General features: G+C 39.3%; 1 protein-coding gene across 5 annotated transcripts in view; it reads left to right on the top strand.

The window, feature by feature from the left end:
• Positions 1-13,150, top strand: part of cep89 (centrosomal protein 89) — a 116,296-nt gene extending 103,146 nt beyond the window's left edge. For 2 of the 5 annotated variants that reach the window (XM_053676614.1, XM_053676618.1), the window contains one exon: positions 11,099-13,150. In XM_053676614.1, coding sequence (XP_053532589.1) covers positions 11,099-11,396 — 298 coding nt within the window. In that variant the 3' untranslated portion in view covers positions 11,397-13,150. Of the gene's footprint in view, positions 1-6,612; positions 8,231-11,098 lie in introns of those variants that run through there. The other 3 variants (XM_053676615.1, XM_053676617.1, XM_053676616.1) reach the window with 3 other exon arrangements.
• The last annotated feature ends 7,421 nt before the right edge of the window (positions 13,151-20,571 follow it).

The raw sequence follows: 20,571 nt of genomic DNA, 5'->3' as shown, positions 1-20,571 counted from the left end.
TAATGTTATTTAATGTGATGAATTGTATTGTTGTGCAATTGTATTGCACTTTGGGTCAACTGCTGTTGTCTTTAAATGAGCTTTATAAATAAATTTGATTGACTTGACTATACTGTTGCCATGATGGGGTGTACGTGGGTGGTAGGTGTCAAAGTAACATCTACATGAAAGCCAGGACTCAAAGTTTCCCAGCAAAACATTGCTCGGAGCATTTCCCTGCCTCTGCCGGCTAGCCTTTTTTTCTCTCAGTGCATCCTGGTGCCATCTCTTCCCCAGGTAAGTGATGCACACACCCCTGGCCATCCACATGATAAAAAAAGAAAACGTGCTTCATCACACTAGGCCATCTTCTTCCATTGCTCCACGGTCCAATTCTGATACTTACGTGCCCACTGTAGGCGCTTTCAGCAGGGGTCAGCATGGGCACTGGTCTGCAGCTACACAGCCCCATACACAGCAAGCTAGGTTGCACTGCATATTCTGACACCTTTCTATCATAGTCAGGATTAACTTTTTCAGCAATTTGTGCTACAGTAGCTCTTCTGTGGGCTTGGACCAGACTGCCTAGCCTTCACTCCCCACGTGCATCAATGAACCTTGGGCGCCCATGACCCTGTCACTAATTTGCCAGTTGTCATTCCTTGGACCACTTTTGGTAGGTACTAACACCTCACAAGACCTGTTTTGGATATTCTCTGACCCAGTCGTCTAGCCATCACAATTTGTCTCTTGTTAAAGATGCTCAGATCCTTACGCATACCCATTTTTTCCTGCTACCAATATATCCCTCCCCTTGACAGGTGCCACTGTAATAAAATAATCAATGTTATTCACTTCACCTGACAGTAATTTTAAAACAAATTGAAATTGATGCCTAGGTTGTGACCCCATATAATTACGTATAACCCTTTTTTTTATATACAGTATCTCACAAAAGTGAGTACACCCCTCACAATTTTGTAAATATTTGATTATATCTTTTCATGTGACAGCACTGAAGAAATGACACTTTGCTACAATGTAAAGTAGTGAGTGTACAGCTTGTGTAACAGTGTAAAATTGCTGTCCCCTCAAAATAACTCAACACACAGCCATTAATGTCTAAACCGCTGGCAACAAAAGTGAGTACACCCCTAAGTGAAAATGTCCAACTTGGGCCCAAATTGTCAATATTTTGTGTGGCCACCATTATTTTCCTGCACTTCCTTAACCCTCTTGGGCATGGAGTTCACCAGAGCTTCACAGGTTGCCACTGGAGTCCTCTTCCACTCCTCCATGACGACATCACGGAGCTGGTGGATGTTAGAGACCTTGTGCTCCTCCACCTTCCGTTTGAGGATGCCCCACAGATGCTCAATAGGGTTTAGCCCATCACCTTTCCCCTCAGCTTCTTTATCAAGGCAGTGGTCATCTTGGAGGTGTGTTTGGGGTCGTTATCATGCTGGAATACTGTCCTGCGGCCCAGTCTATGAAGGGAGGGGATCATGCTCTGCTTCAGTATGTCACAGTACATGTTGGCATTCATGGTTCCCTCAATGAACTGTAGCTCCCCAGTGTCGGCAGCACTCATGCAGCCCCTGACCATGACACTCCCACCACCATGCTTGACTGTAGGCAAGACACACTTGTCTTTGTACTCCTCACCTGGTTGCCGCCACACACGCTTGACACCATCTGAACACTATACATTAATGGCTGTGTGTGAGTTATTTTGAGGGGACAGCAAATTTACACTGTTACACAAGCTGTACACTCACTACTTTACATTTTAGCAAAGTGTCATTTCTTCAGTGTTGTCACATGCAAAGATATAATCAAATATTTACAAAAATGTGAGGGGTGTACTCACTTTTGTGAGATACTGTATATATATATAAATGCATAAAATGCATGCTGTTAAAGAAAAATACTATATTTTTATTAGTTACAGGATTAGAATATGTCACTAAAAGTAGGAAAGCTAGCTGTGATAATGGGTAAAAAATCAGTTATCCTTACTTTTTTTTCCTGTTGGAAACAAATGGAATGCTAGCATTGATTCATCAACACACAGGTACCATATTAGCCCATCACCTGTATCTCTTTATGTCTCATATTCTCTCCCTCTCTTTCTACACTAAAAGCTTAATATAGACATGCAGAATCTGTCTGATTTCAGATCTGCTTAAAGCTGCATTTTTTTTTTATTGTCTACAGTAGTGTGTGGAGTGTTTGACCCTCTCTGTGGTTTTCTTAAATCTCGTGTAGGATTAAGTAAATCAAGTGTGCACAAACAATAAATGAATAATAGATGAGTTGTTGGTGATGCTCTGAATCTTAATATTGCAATAACGCAGATGTAATGGGTATGTAATGTAAGATGTAATAACAAAGATGCACCATCCCTTCAGAGTTCTCCCTCTCTGTGTGTGTGTGTGTGTGTGTGTGTGTGTGTGTGTGTGTGTGTGTGTGTGTGTGTGTGTGTTAGCTCTTATAATCTCATTGATTTCCACTTCATTTAGCACTCCTGTGGTTTTTTCTGTAATAAATAAGCTCTGGTCTGTGCATGTGGATGAGTGTACTAGCCATAGAACAGCTTGTATTTTGATGCAGTGGAAACATAATTGCTTGAGTAAAGGGTCACACTTTACTGTCTGGATACCACTGGACATATGTTGGACTGCTGGACATCTTGTTTCCAGCTGTCATAGTTACACTTGCTATTTAGCCTGTAAAATATTGCCCACAATTGACATCACCATGCTACTTAGCTATATTGACTACACTGAGCCTTTTTGTTGTTGAGATGTACAGTGCATCCGGAAAGTATTCACTGCGCTTCACTTTTTCCACATTTTGTTCCAAAATGCATTAAATTTATTATTTTCCTCAAAATTCTGGAAACAACACCCCATAATGACAACGTGAAAGAAGTTTGTTTGAAATTTTTGCAAATTTATTAAAAATAAAAAACAAAAAAGCACATGTACATAAGTATTCACAGCCTTTGCTCAATACTTTGTTGAAGCACCTTTGGCACCAATTACAGCCTCAAGTCTTTTTGAGTATGATGCTACAAGCTTGGCACACCTATTTTTGGGCAGTTTCTTCCATTTCTCTTTGCAGGACCTCTCAAGCTCCATCAGGTTGGATGGGGAGCGTCGGTGCACAGCCATTTTCAGATCTCTCCAGAGATGTTCAATCGGGTTCAAGTCTGGGTTCTGGCTGGGCCACTCAAGGACATTCACAGAGTTGTCCTGTAGCCACTCCTTTGTTATCTTGGCTGTATGCTTAGGGTCGTTGTCCTGTTGGAAGATGAACCTTCGCCCCAGTCTGAGGTCCAGAGCACTCTGGAGCAGGTTTTCATCAAGGATGTCTCTGTACATTGCTGCATTCATCTTTTCCTCATCCTGACTAGTCTCCCAGTTCCTGCCGCTGAAAAACATCCCCACAGCATGATGCTGCCTCCACCATGCTTCACTGTAGGGATGGTATTGGCCAGATGATGACTGGTGCTTGGTTTCCTCCAGACATGACGCTTGCCATTCAGGCCAAAGAGTTCAATCTTTGTCTTGGTCTTGGCCTGAGAGTCCTTCAGGTGCCTTTTGGCAAACTCCAGGTGGGCTGTCATGTGCCTTTTACTGAGGATTGGCTTCCGTCTGACCACTGTACCATTCAGGCCTGATTGGTGGAGTGCTGCAGAGATGGTTGTTCTTCTGGAATGTTCTCCTCTCTCCACAGAGACACGCTGGAGCTCTGTCAGAGTGACCATCGGGTTTTTGGTCATCTCCCTGACTAAGGCCCTTCTCCCCCAATCGCTCAGTTTGGCCGGGCGGTCAGCTCTAGGAAGAGTCCTGCTGGTTCCGAACTTCTTCCATTTACAGATGATGGAGGCCACTGTGCTCATTGGGACCCTCGGTGCTGCAGAAATTTTTCTGTACCCTTCCCCAGATCTGTGCCTCGATGCAATCCTGTCTCTGAGGTCTACAGACAGTTCCTTGGACTTCATGGCTTGGTTTGTGCTCTGACATGCATTGTTAACTGTGGGACCTTATATAGACTGGTGTGTGCCTTTCCAAATCATGTCCAATCAACTGAATTTACCACAGATGGACTCCAATCAAGTTGTAGAAACATCTCAAGGATGATCAGTGGAAACAGGATGCACCTGAGCTCAATTTGGAGTGTCATGGCAAAGGCTGTGAATATTTATGTACATGTGCTTTTTTGTTTTTTATTTGTAATAAATTTGCGAAGATTCCAAACAAACTTCTTTCATGTTGTCATTATGGAGTATTGTTTGTAGGATTTTGAGGAAAATAATTAATTTTATCCATTTTGGAATAAGGCTGTAACAGAACAAAATGTGGAAAAAGTGAAGCGCTGTGAATACTTTCCAGATTCACTGTATCCTTGTGATGAGTCCTCAAAATTCAAACAGTTCAGCTTTTATCAACCTATGATGCCATCCTGCCCTGTGTGATCAGTTGTGGTTTATTGGCTAAATTACCTTAGTGTGAAATGTAGACCAATGGAAATTATCACTTTTATCCCCATATGACCAGCAGCCCGTGTACAATTACTGCATCATCTGCTTTTTTGTTCTCACTTGAGTGGCTTCTGTGTACTCGGTTGATTGGGCACTTTGTTGAGGAGCATGCATATGAAGTAGTCCATAGCCACCCACTCCACAACCTGCAAACAGCTGGTTAAGTTGCTGGGGTTTTATAACCACTAAGCGAATTGGACACTGCTGCTGCAGGGGACATACCAGTGCACCCCCAAATTTATATTTTAAATGGTTCATAATTCTTATTCTCTTTTGGTCATAAGACTGTTTTGGGTTTAGTCATCCTGTTCCCACTCCTGGTTATTCACTTGAACTTTTTAAGGAAAGCTCCTGAGCATTACTAAATGGTGAGCTTGGTTACTAATGATTAGGTGGTATGGCTATCCTGTCTCTTCTCAGAGAAGTAGCCACAAATTGTCTGTGAGGGACTTTAGGCAGAGAGCCCATTTCCTGGGTTATGCACAGGTTTTACATTGATGACTAAACTTGGTATTTTTCTCAGCTAGAGTGTGCAAGGGAAGACGTTTGCTCCAGTGGTGTTTTCACCTCTGGGTAATCTGGAATGACAGAAAGAATATATTGTTGCAGCTATGCCAGGACTGAGAATTTTCTTCAATTTTCTTCAATTTTCCCTTTTGAATAGTGCCATTTTTATTCATTTTCCTTCTTGACACCAGCCTCTAGGATTTAGGGCAGTCTGTGTGCTCCAGCTGTTTGAGATTTAGCCCACTCTGCACCTGCATGGGTACATCTAAACAGTCTCCTTAGATGAGACTTAATGTGTTCAACAGGCCTTTCCGTGATGTTCGCGCTTACTTCCTTTGGCTCAAAACATAATACCTATGGACCTTGCCTGTTGAAGGAATAGGTTATCTAACCTCTTCTAAATCTAAAATTAGCTCGGAATTTCATTACAGATACTGTCACTGAATCACAACCTGATACCTTCACAGGATAAAAATGTAAAAGCAATTCATTTATTAAATCGTACTTACAGTTAAAGTCCTGAAATATATGATACATTACGTTACTTAATGATCCAATTAGATATTTACAAACTATGAGTGATGATAATTTATGGCATCATGTTCACTAAATGTCCCAAAATGTATTGTTTCTGTAAAATGTGAAAAAATAATTACACCCCATGGTTTTTTTTTTTTGTTTGTTTTTTTTTTTTTTTACATATTTGCACAAGCAAACGTTTGATCCTCTTTGAAACAGTGCCTATTAATAAAGTTGATACACTATCAAATAATTTTCACAATTTAAATGGACAAAAAACAGATCAGTCACATGGAAAAAGTAAGTACACCCCTACATTAATCACATATTCAAATCCATAAAATTAGAATCAGGTGTTCAAGATTGGGTGCCACTGATTAGAACCTGCTTAGGGTTGAAACAGGCAGTACATGCAAGAAAACTCTCAAAAGATTGCAACTGAAAGAATATTGCATGGAAGAGTAGACAACAACAGCAAGCCAATGTCAGAGACTGGTGGACAATTTCGCAAAACGCCTACAAGAAGTTATTTCTGCTAAAGGGTGCAATACTAGCTTCTGAGGCTAAGGGTGTACTTTTTCCACAGAAGAATATCCATAATATTCACATCTATTTATATTTATGTTTAATAAATAATTGCAAAAGCTAGCTTTCCTTGTAGTTTTGTTCAAGTATATCAACTTTATTAATAGGCACTGTTTCAAAGATGTTCAAATGTTTGCTTGTCCAAATATGTCAAAAAAAGCCAACAATTTCCATGGTGTGTACTTATTTTTTCACATGGCACTAAGTGTTTGTGTTAGATTCAATAATGTTTATAGAAAATACACACACTTTCAGGGAAATATGTATTTTTACTAGTTCACTAATTTAGATCTCTAGTTTTAGATTTCCCCCATGGTCTTGTAAGCATGTACTTGTATTTCTACTATATGTGATGTACACTCATTGTGTCATGTGGCTTCAACTGTACAGTTGAAAGTTGGAAAAAGACCAGGTGATGTTCTTCCATTCTTCAGCAGTTCATTGTCATGAACCTGTGCCCACTGTATCCTCAGATTCCTGTCCTGACAGAAGTGGAACCTGATGTGGTCTTCGGCTGTTGTAGCCCATCTGTCTCAAATTTGTGTTGGAGTGTTCTAAGATGCTTTTTTGCTCATCACGGTGGTACAGAGTGGTTATTGTATTGAGTTACTGTAGTCTTCCTGTGAGCTCTAACCAATGTGGTCATTCCTGCTGACCTTTCTCATCAACAAGGCATTTTTGCGCACAGAACTTCTACACTGGATGTTTTTTTTTGTTTGTTTTTTTGCACCATTCAGTGTAAACACTGTTGTCTTTGAGAATCAAGGAGATCAGCAGTTTCTGAAACACTCAAACCAGCCCATCTGGCACCAACAATTATGTCAAAGTCACTGATGTTTATTGTGAACATTAAATCAAGCACTTGACTTATATCTGCATGTTGTTTTATTATGTTGCTGCCACATTAATGGCTGATTGGAAAATTCCATGAATGAGCAGGTATATAGGTATTTCTGTTGAAGTGGCAGATGAGTATATGTTTTAGACTACAAATCCTCATATGGCTCATAAGTGGTACCATAGTAATATGTAATAATTCCAGAACTGACTCCTTTTGAATGTAGTTTAATTGCAACTTCTTAAAGAATCCTATGGACAAAAAGGTAGTGGAATATGCATCTAGCAATTTAACCCCCATTTAAGTCTTTAACAGAAAGGAGTATTTGCGTCCAACGAAATGTAAACTGCCAATGACATGATCAAAGCAAAATCAAAATGTTGTTTAATGTATGATAAGTTACTAAATCTGGTGAGTGGTGTGGTCCAGGCACGTGCAGGTCTGAGTAATACCACTAAATCACACAGAAGAAAACAACCATCCAACTTTAACCTTGAATGAATGATCAACTGTTCAAGGCAGGGAAAACCCAATACTGTCACGGGCATTGCTGCAACTGGGGGATTTATTCATGGAAAACTCACAGAAATGGAACACTGGTAAAGAGAAGTCGTTCATAGAATAATCTGCATGAGCCACAACAAATGGAAATAGGTCATAAAATCATAACGTGTACATGATGTAGGCTATTTATGCCAAATGCCATGTAATTAATACCATTGTTTTTCTTCCTCGTATTTGTACTTTTTTTTTAAAGCAACATACATACAGTTTGAAGAGCGCTTGTCTGCTATGCTTACAACTCACTTTAAGTGTCGTTTATAAATCCATAAAATCCATTAAATATTATATCACCAAGATATTCAATGACTGATTAAGATGCTGCCTAATTTGTGATCTCTTTCTCCATGTAAAGAATGAATGAATGAATAGACAAATGAACGGACAGACAAACAAACAAATAATCTTTTTGAGCACTTTACTGGTTGGTGTTGATTAATTGATAGTCATCAATTATTTAATGATTGAGTAACTGATTGAGTGCATTTAAGTATTTAATATTGGTTACCTGTGGTAAAAACAACAGGAACAGTAACAGACATGGGTCAGTGAGCTGAAATTACTGCTCGTTTATGCTCACACGCAAAGCTTACTGCACTTTACACACACATGACGCTTCTTCGTATGTGTGTTTATGAGCATCTGCAGTTGTCTGGATCTTATCGTAATATTCATGCAGAACACTGAATGTTATGTCTAATGCACAGTGTTTGTGATGTTGCAGAAGAACGGTGAAGAACTCTGTGTGTGTGAATAGTGCAGCAATTCTAGCTCTTCTGTTGCATTTCTTTCAAGTACCATCTGTTTGGCTTTCACAGAATGTCATAAATTATGAGTGCAATCTACAGAGCATTAATAACAACACACACGCACACACACACATACACACACAGGAACAATAATGACTCATAAATGACCTCTTGTGTGTGTGTGTGTGTGCATGCTTTGGTGATTGCACTTTGGGCTCTGCTCTGCTCAACAGATGGCTCGGCTAATTGATCTGTCATAATGACAGCTTATAGGCTGATTCAGCAAGCATGACAATAACAGAGTTCACACGCATGTCTTCCTTTGTTTCTGAAATAAAGTTGGTTCTGTGACAAAAATAAAATCAATGCAGGATTCTTCAGTCTAGTGATCAGCAATGACATTGGTTAGAAGAGTCAGAGGCTCATAAAAGAGGACAGGATGGTCCAAAGCCACAGAGTGTACAAAGCAAAAGGCATCAAAATTCAACAACCATCACTTTCAGCCTGATGTACTTAGCTTTTTGCACCCCACTATTAATGGTGACGTGTAATAATACAAGGCCATTTTAGGACCTTGGAGAACTGGCAAACCTGGATATAGCACATGCATCAAAGAAATGATGCCATTAATGCCATAGACACCAATTTACGTGTCACAAGTGTATTCATTTAAAAATAACAAATGTATTTTTTGTTACTGAACTTGCATTTCCTCATTAGTCCAAAGCTTTTGACAGTGACTTATGCACCTCAGTAAGAGGTATATGTGTTATTTAGTAGGTTTTGACACTGTCAAATCATATGGAGAACAGTGGTGGACAGCAATTTTCAGGTCATGCCACATATTTTCAATTGGGCTTTGACTCGCCCTTTCCAAAACACAAACCCTCTTTTTGTCAAGCCATTCCTGTGCTTTGGGTCATTGTCCTGGTGGAACATATATTTTCACCGTAAATGCAGACGTCTGGCTGACTTTAACAGGTGGTTTTCCTCAACAATTTGCTTATATTTGACTCCATCCATGCTGCCTGGGCTGGCAACAGACTTTCCAGTTCCTCCTGCTAAAAAGCAACCCTAGAGCATTATGCTACCACCACCCTGCTTGATCACAGGAATGGTGATACCTGGGTGTTGGACTGTATTTGGTCTGCATCAGGTGAAGGCTAACATGGTAAATGGTAAATGATCTGTACTTATATAGCACTTTTTTAACCTTAGCGGTTCTACAAAGCGCTTTATAGTGGTTCTCATTCACCCATTCACACACTCACACACACACACACCAATGGTAGCAGATGCAAGGCACTAGCTTGCCATTAGGAGCAATTACGGGACACTTTGGCATGTGGAGTCATGTGGGCCGGGAATCCAACCGCCAACCCTACGATTAGGGTTCAACCACCGTTCAACCACCTGAGTCACAGCCGCCCCTAACACTTGCCTCCTCTGAGATATGTGAAGGTATCCAACTGCATTTTTTTGAACTGCTGCTCATGCTGCATCCCAGGGCAGCATAACACACACAGAGGAAAATGCTACCCTCCTCTTCTGCATGCAGAAGCTCACAGACCCCCATGACTGGCTAGTGTTGCTGTGACTAACAGGGCAGAGAGAGCCCTCCCTGAGTGCACGGTCAATTTAGCTCTTTTGGACTCCTTGCCATAGACGGATATACCCTAATTTTTTTTTATTATTATTACTAATTATGTCTTAGATGTTTATTTTTGACTTATGCATTATCACATCAGTAAAGAAATGGATTCCCAAACGTTACTTTTTCCAACAAAATTTAAATGTTACAAAAAACATTTGTATGTCAGTAAATGTATTATGTGCATACATAATGGACCACTTTTCAGACAAAAATGCTGGGATTACCTGCAAAAACAGAAGCAATTGTGACAAAGTCTCCAGACAAACTGTGCTGATGCATTTTTAATGACAAAGGTTTGTCACACAGATATTGACTGTTTAATTTAGTGCTGTGTACTGCTCTTTATAGAAGTTTTTAATGGATTTTTTTTTTTTGTTTCATTATTTTTAAGGCATCTTTGCTTTAGAGTATTTCTTTACATGTGCCTGGGAGTTTTGCATAGTAATGTACATCTGGCCCTGAAATTTGGGAATGTGGATTTACCTGCTTAACTTTTACCTTTAACTTACCTTTCCTTGGTTTTTTCCCCTCTTCTTTTACTTCCATTCTTTTCTTTCCATGTTTCCTTTCTATCGGTATGGCGGTCATTCACAATAATCATACCTTCTCACAATAACTCATTCCTGTGGGATTTAATCATCACTGATGATTGTGTATAAGTCTGGAGTATATGGTCATTATGATGCAAGAGTCAGTAGTTGGAAGGTTTATTTCACACTCTTCCCCTTGTTTCTCCGAGATGACGTCCATGCTTTGCCTCATTTACAGATAATGATGGGTATTGTAACCCAGCTGTGGCTTGCAGAGGTTTTACATCTTCCATCTCCTACTCTTTTACCTGTCTTTGTCCTCCTTGTGTCTTTTGCATCATCACCTCTCCCTGCACATTTAAACCCATGGCTTAGAATTTGGTGTGTACGTCATTGTTTACATGTATGTGTTTGCTATCTTCTGTACTTAGATTGTCTTTATAGTAAAGTGTTTGGGTGTCTGGCATAAGTGTTCTTCATCATAGTCAATTGAGGCTTAATTACGTGTGATTAAAAAGCTAAATAAAAATCTTTACCGGTCTGTGCTTCTGGGGGATTTAGATGTAAGAGAGACTTGTATGTACATTTCTTTATTTTTCTCTCTGTTTCTCTCTCTCTCACTGACAGAGAGGTGGAGAATGAACTGGAGGTGGTATGGGAAGCTGCTGCAAGAGAAAACCAGCATTTGCAGGACAGTTTGATGGGCAAGGTCGATGTCTTGTTGAGTCCTCATGACTCACACCTGTCTCTGGGCTGGAAGCCACAGGAAAATCTCAACCAAGCATGCCATCTGAGCAGCCCAGTGTCTCCTACTTTTATCATGATGCCAAAACAGAGCAGTGCCATGTTCAATCCTGACTCTCAACAGCATCCCAATCTGTCATGTGATGAAAGCGAGAGGAATGGATTAGACTTCTATTCCTGATTTGACACTGAAAGTGATGTCCCTAATAAAGAATAGGATAATTAAAAAAATAAATCGAGTAAGCACTACACAAGACCTAAGCATGATTAGACATGCTACAGTGGATATAAAAAGTCTAAACACCCCTGTTAAAATGGCAAGTTTTTGTGATGGAAAAAAATTAAACCAAGATAAACCATGTCAGAACGGTTTCCAACCTCAGTGTGAAGTTACAACGTATAAAAATTAAGTGAAAAACAATCAGAAACATGTGAAGGAAAAATAGGAGAAAGAAGATGTTACAATAACATGATTGCATAAGTGTGCGCACACTTTTATAATTGGGGATGAGACTGTGTTCAGAATGAATCGATCACATTCAATCTCATGTTCAAAAGTAATGATCATACAGCTGTCATCAATTAAATGATTCTGATTAAACCCAAATAAAGACCAGCTGTTTCTGTAGGATTTTCTTCATATCTTCTTGGTTTCATCTGACTGCTGAAGCCATGGTCTGCAAGGAGCTGACAAAGCCTCTGCAAAGTCTTATTGTAGCAAGGAATCGCTCTGGAGTGGGGAGCAAAAACATTTCCAAAACATTATATATACCATGGAATACCGTGAAGGCCATTGTCAACAAGTGTAGAAAATGGAGCACGAAAGTGACATTAAACAAGAACAAGACGTTGTTCTAAAATTTACAACAACAAAAAAAGACAAAAACTCACCAGGGAGGCTACCAAGAGACCTACGGCAAAATTAAAGGAGCTTCGGGAATATCAGACAAGCACTGATTACTCTCTGCATGTGACAACAATCTCTCTTGTTCTTCACATGTCTGGGCTATGGGGTAGGGCGGCTAGATGGGAGTCCTTTGTCACAAAAAACATCCAAGCTCAACTAAATCAACCCAAACCATGTGGCAAAATGTGTTATAGTCCGATGAGACCAATTCCAAAAGGTACAATAATTAAATCATTCCAAAAGGTATGTTGGGTGCAAAAGAATACATCAACAAAAGAACACCATACCCACGGTGAAGCATGATGGTGGCAGCATCATGCTTTAGGGCTGCTTTTCTTCAGCCAGGACTGCAGATTTTTTCAAGTTGGAGGGTATCATGAATAGCTACAAATATCAGCCGATTTTAGTGCAAAACTTTCAGGTATCTGCTAGTAAGCTGAAGATGAAAAGGAAGTTCACCTTTCAGTATGAACGTTGCCCAAAGCATAGATTCAAATCAACAAAGGAATGGCTTAAACAAAATATGATCAATGTTTTTGAATTACCTAGCCAGAACTGAATCCAACAAAAAAAAAAATCTGTGGGGTGACCTCAAGCATGCTGTGTGCACACGAGATGCCCTCACAATTTGACAGATCTAGAATGTTTTTGCAAGAAAGAGTGGCAAAATATTGCAAAATGTCCCACGTTGATAGACTTCTACCCAAATAGACTGAGTGGTTTAGTAAAATCAAAAGATGCTTCAAAATGTATTATGTAAAATACAACATGTATTTTCTAATTTTTTTTCCCCCCATAAAAGTTTCTGATAGTTTTTTTCCTTTTATTTGTATATATTGCTATTGCACATAAAAGATTAGAAAAGATCTGACATGATTTATCTTGGTGTCATTCTTTAACTTCACAAAAACCTGCCATTTTATCAGGGGTGTGTAGACTTTTTATAAGTGTCTAATAATGGATTGTCTTTCATCCTGGTTTACTCTATAAAGTTACCATTGTAAGTTAAAAATAAATTTTCTGCCATAGATGTTGAAAATTCTTCATCTCTTTTACAGCAACAAAAATTATCCATCCAACAAAAGACTTTTTAGAAAACTAAAAATGTTTATTTTCCTGTGGTATCACTCTAAAGAATTATTTTTTGCACCTTAATTGCCAAAAATGCATTTCAAATTCATAGTTCTTTCTCAGCTGTAAATATAAGACATGATTTAGACTATGTAGGCAAAATACAGTTAACTAATGGCATCTGCCACTTCCATGTGTTCATGTTCTGTTAATCTACTTACTTCCATCCATTCTTCAGTCTTTAATGTTTATTATGCTCTTATGCCCTGATTAATGCTTGTGTTGTAATTCAAATGCCCTTCATGTGCTAATTATCTAATTATCTGGTTTTATATATAACTTAACAAAATACATCGAAATATGAATAAAAATTAGCTACGGAAAAAAGTCCATAGCCGCTCAATTTCCTGAGACTTACAGGGGATTGTACTTGTGATCACACTGTGGTTGGAATTAATAGACTGAGATAATACAGCGTGGTGTCCTTGAGAAAGACTAAGACAGTAACTGATTAGAAGATTCTTCTCAGATAAGTACAGAGGTCCAGATTATTGCATTAATGTGTAATCTTTATAACTGATCATTTCTGAAAAACATGGTGATAATTTTTTTAAGTACAAGGGATTGAACTGAGTGATAAATTACAACCCCAATTCCAAAAAAGTTGGGACGCTGTGTAAAATGTCAAATAAAAACAGAATGCAATGATTTGCAAATTTCATAAACCTGTATGTTATTCACAATAGAACATAGAAAACATCAAATGTTTAAACTGAGGATTTTTTTTTTTTTTTGAGGAAAAGCATTTTAAGGAAAAAAGAAGGTAATTTTGAATTTGATGGCCGTAACACATCTCAAAAAAGTTGGGACAGAGACAACAAAAGGCTGGAAAAGTAAGTGTTACTTAAAAGAAACAGCTGGAGGAACATTTTGCAACTAATTAGGTTAATTGACAGCAGGTCAGTAACATGAGTGGGTATAAAAAGAGCATCTTAGAGAGGCAGAGTCCCTCAGAAGTAAATATGGGATGGAATCTGGATGGAAGCATATGTTGCTCTAAAACCTGTATATACCTTTCAGCATTGATGGTGCCTTTCCAGATGTGCAAGCTGCCCATTCCATAGGCACTAATGCACCCCCATACCATCAGAGATGCAGAGATGCTTTTGAACTGAGCGCTGATAAAAAATAAAATTTAAAAAAGCCGTACGGTCCCTCTCCCCTTTAGTCCTCTTTAGTTTAGAGGACACGGCGTCCATGGTTTCCAAAAAGAAATTCACATTTCGATTCGTCTGACCACAGAACAGTTTTCCACTTTGTCTCATCCATTTTAAATGAGCTTTGGTCCAGAGAATATGATGGTGTTTCTGGACCATGTTCACATAGGGCTTCTTCTTTGCATGATAGAGCTTTAACCAGCATTTGTGGATGGCACGGTGAACTGTGTTCACAGACAATGAGTTCTGGAGGTGTTTCTGAGCCCATGCAGTGATTTCCATTACAGAATCATGTCTGTTTTTAAAGCAGTGCCGCCGGAGGGCCCGAAGATCACAGGCATGCAATATTGATTGCACCCTCGTCCCTTGCGCACAGAGATTTCTCCAGATTCTCAGAATCTTTTGATGATATTATGTATTGTAGATGATTATATATTCATAGTCTTCACAATTTTAGATTGAGGAACATTACTCTGAAATTGTTCACAAATTGTAGATGCAGTTTTTCACAGATTTCGCAGCCTTTTGTTGCCCGTCCCAACTTTTTTGAGATGTGTTGCAGCCATCAAATTCTAAATTACCTTATTTTTTTCCTTAAAATGGTACATTTCCTAAGTTTAAACATTTGATATGTTTTCTATGTTCTATTGTGAATAACATATGGATTTTTGAGATTTGCAAATCATTGTATTCTGTTTTTATTTACATTTAACAGTGTACCTCTTTTGAAATTTGGGATGCAATTGCCTTGAAGTTTTGCCAAAATAAACCTCTTCTTTTATTTTAATGTCTCCAAAGTTACACGTTTTTAATATTGTGAACATGAGTAAACTGATGTGTAGTTTGTCAGTAATGTATTATCAAATAATTTCTTTTCATTTTTTAAGTATCATCACTCCACCTGAAGTTTTATTCCAGATTTATAGTCACAATTTTCTATGAAAATACAGAAGGCTTTTTATCACATGTACATTTATATTTTATAAATACCAATAGTAATTGAAAAAAAATCATGAAGTAAATTGTCATTAATACTTTATTACAAATCCTTTGCTGTCAATGTCTGCCTCAAGTCTGGAAGCCACAGACACCACCAGACACTGGGTTTCTTCCCTGGTGATGCTATGCCAGGACTTTACTGCAGCTTACTTCAGTTCCTGCTTGTTCTTTGGCTTCAGCAAGTAAAATGCATGCTCAGTTGGATTCAGGTCAGGTGAATGACTTGGCCAAGAGCAAAAACCTCAACTTAAAAAGTCTTGGTTTGTTTTCAAAGTATACTTCAGGTCCTTGTCCACCTGCACTTTGAAGCACCTTCCAAAGAGTTTTGAAGCATCTGGCTGTATCTAAGAAGATCATATAGACCAAGACATATATCATATTCATATCATCATCATTCATAAGATCATATAGACCAAGACATATATCAATATTCATCCTGCCGCTTTTGTCAGCAATCACACCATCAATAAATCTAAGGGAACCAGTCCCATTGGCAGCCATACATACCCATACCATAAGATAAGGTGGCATGCTTTGGATCATGAGCAGTTCCTTCTCTTCTCCATACTCTTCTCTTCTCATCATTCTGGTACAAGATGATCTTTGGTGACACCAGATGGGATTATAAGTCATTACTCTTCTATAAAGTCAAGCAGTGCTGTGCATGTTCAGAGGAACCTGAGTATGAGCATTATTAGAGTTTTACCTTTAAGTCTTGCATATTAAACTGAACTTAACACACAGATTATTAGGCATGCTCTTGTCCTGTAATGTCTGGTTTTGAAAGATGTACATTGTGCACAGAGTACAAGCAGGGACTCTGACAAGACTAGCTGTGACAGCATAACTAAGAGGGAGAGCCAGAAGTAACACAGACATGAGTGCGTCCTGAGTGGCAGCCAGCCACTCCACCATCAACAAATGTGAGTGAACATGTGAGTGGGGGGCAAGAGCATCCAAACATCTGTTTACCAAAACACTCTATGCTCATGAACCTTCCAGATCTGCACTATTACCTAAGAGAAATGCTATTAACAAAAAGCTTGACTAAACAAATAGGTTTGAGGCTTAGACTTAACGACTGAGACTGTGTCTGAGTCCTGAACACTAATTGGAACGCTGTTCCATAACTGGGGGGCTTTGTAAAAACAAGCTCTGCACTGCTGTAGCCTTCACTATTCACGGTACCAACAAAGAGCCTGCACTTTTTGATCAAAGTAAGCATAGCAGATCATAAAAACCAAAGGTTCTCTCAGGTACTCTGGCATGAGACCATTTAGTGCTTTATATGTAAAATTTTACTGGGAGCCAGTGCAGTGAGGATAAGATAGGGGTGATGTGGACATATTTTCTGGTTTTAGTAAAGATTCTGAATACTGAATTCTGGAGTAACTGTAGCTTGTTTATTCACCTACTGGAACATCCAGACACAAAGGCATTACACTAATTCAACCTAGAGGTAACTAAAGCATGAACTGTTTTTTCTGCTTCATATAATTACATTACATTTCTTATTTAGCAATATTTCTGAGATTAAATAAGGTCTAGGTCTACGTATTTAAGGTCACATGCATGATCTTCAGATGGGAATGCCTTCATGACCTCTTTTCTGTTTGAGGCTAGTTTGTGTAGCCTGAGGTTAGAGCAAGCCAATGATTCTTGTATTCTCCTAATCAAGTCAATCATTATATCTGCTGTAGGCAAGGACCATCATCCACATAAAAGTCTCTCTCAGCAAACTGTCTGATGTTTTACCTTTCCTGAGCTGCTCTCTAAGTCAGTAAATGGCTAATGCTGGGGATGGGCTGTTCCCCAAAACTTGCATGTTCATGCAATATTCCACCACTTCTTTCTCTGGGTCATTGTCTTGGAACCAAAGGAACCTTAGAAAGTTTATTTCCTCAGGCCAGAGCATAAAACAGTGGAACATTTGCTGTATGTCCACATTGAAAGTAATGATATCTCTTCAGAACCGAGGAAGGACCCCAATGAGGCTGTTATTAAGATCTGGTCCAGTTAGGAGGAGTTAGTTCAGTGATAGAGCTTGGATCTGAGATGACAACTTGGATCTGAGATGACTTCTTTAGATAGTACACTCCAAAAACAAGGTAAATACCAGCACTGTTCCCCAGGTTCCAGTTGTGGGGCTCTTTTGGCATGACCGCTCTGGAGTATTTTGTCTGTGAACTCAAATAACTGAACCTTCATTTTGGGCTGCTGCCTGAAGGTTTGTCACAATGAGTTGAGGCATTCTGCTGCCTCTGATCAGTTGTTGGGGAGGCATGGCTGAGGCACTCTAAAAGGTGTTACCCAGCTGTTATCTTTAACCTTATAGGCTAATTGGTTCATATAATCCAAGAACTGAATATCCTTAACTGAACGAGCTATTAACTTGATCTTTCTTTTATAGTACAGCGGTGAGGAGATGGCTCAAAGAGAAAAGGGCTGCTATATTCTCCAAGGCACACATGTCCCACAATCACCCAACCCAGATCCAGTTTCTGTGCATAGGGTGCGTCATGTGGCCCATTCAGTTTCCAGACTTTATGGACTTTGATAATATCTCTGCTGAGTAGAAGCATAATAGGTGTTTCAAATGGGAATAGTTACAGTTTACAGGGAATTTCTAAACGATTATTATGAATCTCATTGCATTCGATCAGTGTTCGTAAAGAGAGCAATGCTAAGATCAATTGATTCAATATGTTAATGAGGTACATGCTCGTCTGCCTTCTGTTCCTAATGTTCCAGCACATGTTAAGGGAGTATGGAACGCTGTATCCTGTGACACTGAAGAGGTAAAAAAAAAAAAAAAAAAACTCCAGAGACTTGATACTCTAGTCATCTAATATAGCTTATAATCAAACTGTTTCTTATGAATGGACAACTGCAAATACAGTCAGGTCCATTAGTATTTGCACAGTGACACATTTTTTGTAATTTTGCCTTTGTACTCAATTCAAAGAGTTTACCAAAAATACTGCACTAACCATTTAGGAATTACAGCCATTTTCACAGGCTCAAAAGTAATTGTATAAACTAACATAATTATAAGTATAAGGATTTATTTTTAATACTTGAATACAAGTCATTTGCAGTCAATGACTGCCTGAAGTATAGAAGTCTAACAAGTCCTTTTCCTTTCAAGGCCTCCTCAAAGTGATCTTTCAGGGGACCTAGGGTTCCAGCACTTGCCTGGTGGAATCAGACACAAGGAGGATACCTGGCCTCAAGTTGGTGGTCACAGTATGCCAAGGGAATTTTAGCTGCTTCTCCAGAGCCTCCAACAGCTGCTTGTCCCTTGCGGAGGCCAAGATTCCTGTAGATGTACTTGCAGTGGAAACTGACTGTTCCCCAGCTCTAACGATGGCAATGGTCTGTTTTAAGGGGGGGACCACTTTCTGCACTCAACTCCTGCACTGCTGGTTTTTCTAATGACCTTTAGGACTTGGTCATGCTGCCAGTGATATCTTTCCTCCCGTAGTGCCTTGCAGCAGGAGCTCAGGATATATTCAAGGTTTCCACATCTGTAGCACAGTGGGTATGCTGGAATATGTGCTTTGTCCTATGTATGGAGGTTAGGCAGCTCATTTTACATTTCCTGCACAGGGAACTGGTTTTGGGGTTTTGCTTTCCACAACTCAGGTTACCACCTTTCTCTCCAGTACATTGTCCCATCTCACCCAGGTGCCTTGCTGTTTCATAGCCACCAGGCTGCTGGTCCTCTCCTTCTCCATTGCTGCCCACACCTGCCTCTGAACCAGGTAATACCTCTCTTTCCCTTTGATGGTGTCCAAATTGGGAAGTAGGAAAAGATCCCAGTCCCACTTTGCCTCATGCCACCACTCCCACCAGATTACTCTGGTGCAGCTTTGACTCGACCTGCAGAAGAACTTCTTCAGCTCATCACTTTCTACTGGTCCTCACCTTGATTCTGGCTTTGGTCACCTTCAGGTAGTTGGACTTCATGTATGTGTGTATGTGTGTGTGTGTGTGTATGTGTGTGTGTGTGTGTGTGTGTGTGTGTGTGTGTGTGTGTGTGTGTGTGTGTGTGTGTGTGTGTGTATAAACAGTGCTGGTCAGAGTGTAATGGTTCAACCGCCATAGAACAACTTATCCAGTGTTTGAAATGAATTCTTTTATGTCAAAGTAAACTTGTTATCATTCCCCAAGACATGGCCAGAATCAGTCCTGGGTGCAGAGTCAAGTATTTGGGCCAAGTCTGAAAACGCCCTTTGTTATCTGCAAAAAGCATTCTTGATATTTTATTTGTTTTTAATGCATTGTTATACAGGGTCGCCTGATTCTGAGGACTTGAGTGAAAGTCCGTCAGTAATGCAGACACCTTCTCACGTGAAACCTGAGAGGAAAAGAAAAGCATCTGCTTGAAGGCTGAACCACCCTGCAAGCTTGTTAAGGTGAGGCATTGCGCTCAACTAAATGTGCATTACTATTAGTTAATTAAATTCATTGCTAGCAAGCATCCAGTTAACTATTTTCCATCTGTTCCTTTATAATCAGAGGTCAGGTGTCATATTCATGAATGTTAATCTGAATCATTACTAAACATTACTAAGATAGATTTGTGTGTAAACCAACAACCCTACATATCGTGCACAGTGGTTGAAATGTGAAGCCAAGTTGTTTCTCTTCCCCTCTAGTTTCTCCATCTTTAACCTCGCAGAGGTGACACCAGAGAGGGCAAGTGTAATGCATTAGCATGTTTTTAACTATGGGTATGACTCTTTGATTGTACATTGCTTAAACATTAAATTGTTAGAAATCAGATGAAGCAAAGAGATAGCTTCATTTGGTCTAACAAGCTCAGAAAACGTCACACCATATGTCCATCCTCTTCTCTATTTACGTCACAAGGAGAACATTTTTTCCTTGGTCAAAGATGTGGAATTAGTGGGAAAGTTTGTCTCATGGACGGGAAGGGATATAGAGAAGAACAAGACACTGTCACTGTCCAAACATCAAATCATAAATACTTTCTAATCTGTGTTTAAGCTGTAATGAAAAAAAAAGTCATAAAAACTAATATATTACCAATTAAATGTATTTGTAATCGTCCCATTAAATTTCTATTTGAAAATGTGCCCCTAGACTTATTTAAAGGGATTGGTGAATAACCTGGTTGCATAAGTGTGCACAACCTT

Source organism: Ictalurus punctatus, chromosome 27, assembly GCF_001660625.3.
Source record: "Ictalurus punctatus breed USDA103 chromosome 27, Coco_2.0, whole genome shotgun sequence".
In the NCBI taxonomy this organism is placed as follows: domain Eukaryota; kingdom Metazoa; phylum Chordata; class Actinopteri; order Siluriformes; family Ictaluridae; genus Ictalurus; species Ictalurus punctatus.
Note: the sequence above shows the minus strand (reverse complement) of the source record. Positions and strands in the feature narration are given on the sequence as shown.